The 3,549-nt window shown below is 38.2% G+C and overlaps 1 protein-coding gene across 1 annotated transcript; it reads left to right on the top strand.

Moving 5' to 3' along the window:
* The first annotated feature begins 1,753 nt into the window (after positions 1–1,753).
* On the top strand, positions 1,754–3,259 carry LOC119805274 (germ cell-less protein-like 2). The gene has a single exon (XM_038317210.1). The coding sequence runs from the start codon at positions 1,754–1,756 to the stop codon at positions 3,257–3,259; it is 1,506 nt and encodes a 501-aa protein (XP_038173138.1).
* The last annotated feature ends 290 nt before the right edge of the window (positions 3,260–3,549 follow it).

Genomic DNA, 3,549 nt, shown 5'->3' with positions numbered 1-3,549 from the left:
CTTGTGCTTGTACAAGGAAATGTCAATAAAATACACTGTATTTCTTTCAAGTAATGGACAGTATATGTTTTGAGTATATTATCACAAAAATTTTAAGGTGATCAATATGTTAAATTGACTTCATTTAATCATTCCATACTGTATCCACGTTTCAATCCATATATGCAAACAATTTTGAGTTGTCAATTGCAAACAATACCAAAGCAAGTAAAAAATAATACAAAGGGAATAGTTTGATATTTGAAAATGGGGTGAAATGTGAGTTACTGATGCCACAACTAACATCTGACAAACGCTGCAGTCATTGCTCGTTTTGTGAGAGTAAATAGACAAAAACTATTGTGTGAAAATAACTTGGGCATTAATTGTCATTGCACATGCCTATCACTATGAGACTGGTGTGCTTTGAGAAGTCATGATGAACACTGCACTAGATAAGAAAGCCCAATCACATAATCTGCAGGTAAAAAGGATGAAAAACATGTGACAGAGTCTATCCTGTATGGGTGTGGGCCTGACATGGCCCATACAGCCAACTTTCAAAGACAGTCTCTGGTAAATTTTGTTGTATTAATGTCTGCATTTACTCTATGTATGCATGAACATAGATGAAGCTTTTTCTGTTTGAAAAAATAAAATGGCTTACACTCTTTTGTAAAATGCTCTGTCATTTTAAAATATGAGAACCTAAGTGATAAAATATGTTAATATTTAGTTATCAAAAATTAGTTCAATGTTACTATTAAGATTCAGCAAGGAAACATTGAGAGCTATTTGTCTTATTTCAGTTGAGGGAGAGTTCTCTGAGACATAAAAACAAATAAGTAAAATTTACCTGGTTTTGAAAGAATTGCAGTTTATTTAAAATAGTTCCATAGTCATTTAATAGGCAAAGGCAAATCTGTAAAACAAAAGCATAAAACATGCATACATATATATATTAATAAAATAACTGGATTTATAAGGAACCTTAAGTAAACAAAATATTTTTAAATTGATATAGACAAGGCAAAGCATACACAGAAATTTTGGGCATATGCATACTATTATAAACATGAAGCTAATACTCTTTTTTTAGAGTAATCAAAAATTACTAATAAAATAAGCAATAACAGTGGTTTGAATTTGAATTGCTAAGAGCTGTTGGTAAATATTACATTCAATACTACTGACAGGGAGCGATCTATCGCACCCCAGGGGTGGAAGTTGGAATATGTGCAATCTTTAACACTCATCATGATAGCTTTGACTTGGTCATTATCTTTATGGAAAAGAAGATTCTACTTAAAAGACTGAGGCAGGTGGTTTTGACTATTTGAGTGAGGTCATCTTCAGCACCATAGTGTGACCCCTTTAGAAACCATGGAGGGAAAAGGTGGGGGGCAGAGGAAAAGAGAAGGGGAATGGGGAAAGGAAAAGAAGAAAGGAAAGAAAGAAGGAAATTAGGTAGAAGGGAAAGGAGGGGAGGAGGGAAGGAGAGAGGAAGGAGCAGGAGTTAAGGGGAAGAAGGGGAGAAGCTAGATCACACTTCAATAGTTTTAAAGGGGCCTGTTGCCAGGGGGCGGGGCCACTGCTCCAGAAGGGCAGTAGTAGACAATGACTAATGACCGAATGGCTGTCTTCTCTGTGACGTTTGAGGCTGAGCTAGAGAAATTCAGCTAGCCTAGGCAGTAGTGGCTGACACAACATACAGCAATACAATGGGAAAGAAGCTTCTGGTAGTCTCTTTGAGAGCTGCTGGATGATTTAATCAATGGGGCTTGTAAACAGCCTCAGCAGTTTGAGATGCAGTGATTCCAGCTTGGCAGAGCCAGCGCCGCCGCCAGAAGAAAAAGCAGGTCCCAGTTACATCTCTGGCAGTCGCAAGCGCAAATGGGGCATTTGGGACTGTGTGGCATCAACCCCTAACATCCACGGATCTCGGAACCAGGCAGTCAACCTACAGCAACTTTTTGGCAACATCTACAGGAAAAAACCGAAACTATCATCTAAGTATGCTTACCAAACTTTATTTTTGGACGGTAAGGATTGCGATATTAGAATCCGGGCACTTGAGGTAGAATGGCCTCTACACAAGGCATTTTTATGCCAGTCAGCCTTCTTTGCTAAGATACTAAAAGGTACTTGGAAAGAATCCCACAGTAATATTGTCGACCTGAAGATTAAGAACGAGGACATAGATGTCGGCTCCTTGCACTATGTGTTTGGGTCATTGTACAGGGACGAGGACTTGCCAATAATACCCCGTCGAGTTCCTCACGTTTTGGCAGCAGCATGCCTGCTTCAGGTGGAGCATGTCATCCGACAATGTAAAGAGATCATGAACAACAACATCACTAGGGAAACCGTGTGCTCATACTACATGGCAGCAGAAACATATGGACTGAAATCTGTAAAGACACGCTGCTTTGACTGGCTTCTCTGCCACTTGATGACTCACCCAAGTGTTGAACTTTACAGGGAAATTGATACAAAGCTCATGTATCTCCTTGTTTCTTCACCTGATTTACTAGTTATGCAAAAGGAAATGGACATCTACACCACCCTGAAGGAGTGGATATTCCTTTGTTATAATCCTTCCTGGAAAGGCTCAGTGAAGCAGATTTTAATTAGTGCCGACTGTTGGCTTTCCAACCACATGGCATTCCATGTGGTTGATAACATCAGTTTTCTTGAAAGTGAAGAAGGACTAATATATCAACCGGTATTTAAAAAATTGAGATTTCAACATATCATCGGTGATCTGAGTGACACAGCTATTCTTGAACGAGATCGTCTAATACCTTTAGAATGGTTGACACCCATTTATAAACAGCAATGGCTGGCTTTACTTCAAGAACAAGAACACATAGAAATAGGGCCACGGATCATCAGTGAAGAACTCGAAGAATGTGGCATGAGATTTGGTACAATGATTAGCAGAGATGGTCATTACTCCTGGAAGTGGAGAGCTTTTAGGTTTTGTTTTCCTATACACATTACCTTTACCAACCGTTGCATCATTTTCACGGAAAGTCGTCAGCAGCGTGATGGTTGTTGTTTAAAACATATACGAAACGTAGTGTTCAAAATAACTTTGGTGTGTTTTGATTCCAACGGGAAAGTAACATTCAGTAAAACAACTGGTAACAAAATCATTACCTTAGAACATAACGAGGAACTAACTGTAATGAAGTTAGATGGCATAGTTTTAAGCTTCCCTTTACATATATTCTTAAATATCCTGTTTCTGTCATTAGGAAATACAGAACAAATGTGATCTTGTCAATTATTAGACCATAGGAACAGCTTACAAACACTGAATGATTCATTAACTTGAAAGCTGTGCTATGAATGCAGTTAAGATGACCGACAACAAAATGAAAATTCTTAGGAGTCTAGCACCACCACAGATGACTCAGTTCCATCTTCACTTTATTTTAATGCATTTTCGAAGAAAAATCCTACATCCAACAAAGTATTTGTTCAGAAGAAACTGTTTTTATGATTTTTATTTACCATCAACGGTCAAGCTTCGAATGGCAACAAGAGACGAATTTGCAAGGAAAA

This window comes from Arvicola amphibius, chromosome X (assembly GCF_903992535.2).
Source record: "Arvicola amphibius chromosome X, mArvAmp1.2, whole genome shotgun sequence".
In the NCBI taxonomy this organism is placed as follows: Eukaryota; Metazoa; Chordata; class Mammalia; order Rodentia; family Cricetidae; genus Arvicola; species Arvicola amphibius.
The sequence above is the reverse complement of the archived record's forward strand: the minus strand, read 5'-3'. Positions and strand labels throughout refer to the sequence as shown.

What these genes read in the sequence shown, in the direction of transcription:
- LOC119805274 (XM_038317210.1), top strand. Translation starts at nt 1,754, where the DNA reads ATGGGGCTTGTAAACAGCCTCAGCAGTTTGAGATGCAGTGATTCCAGC.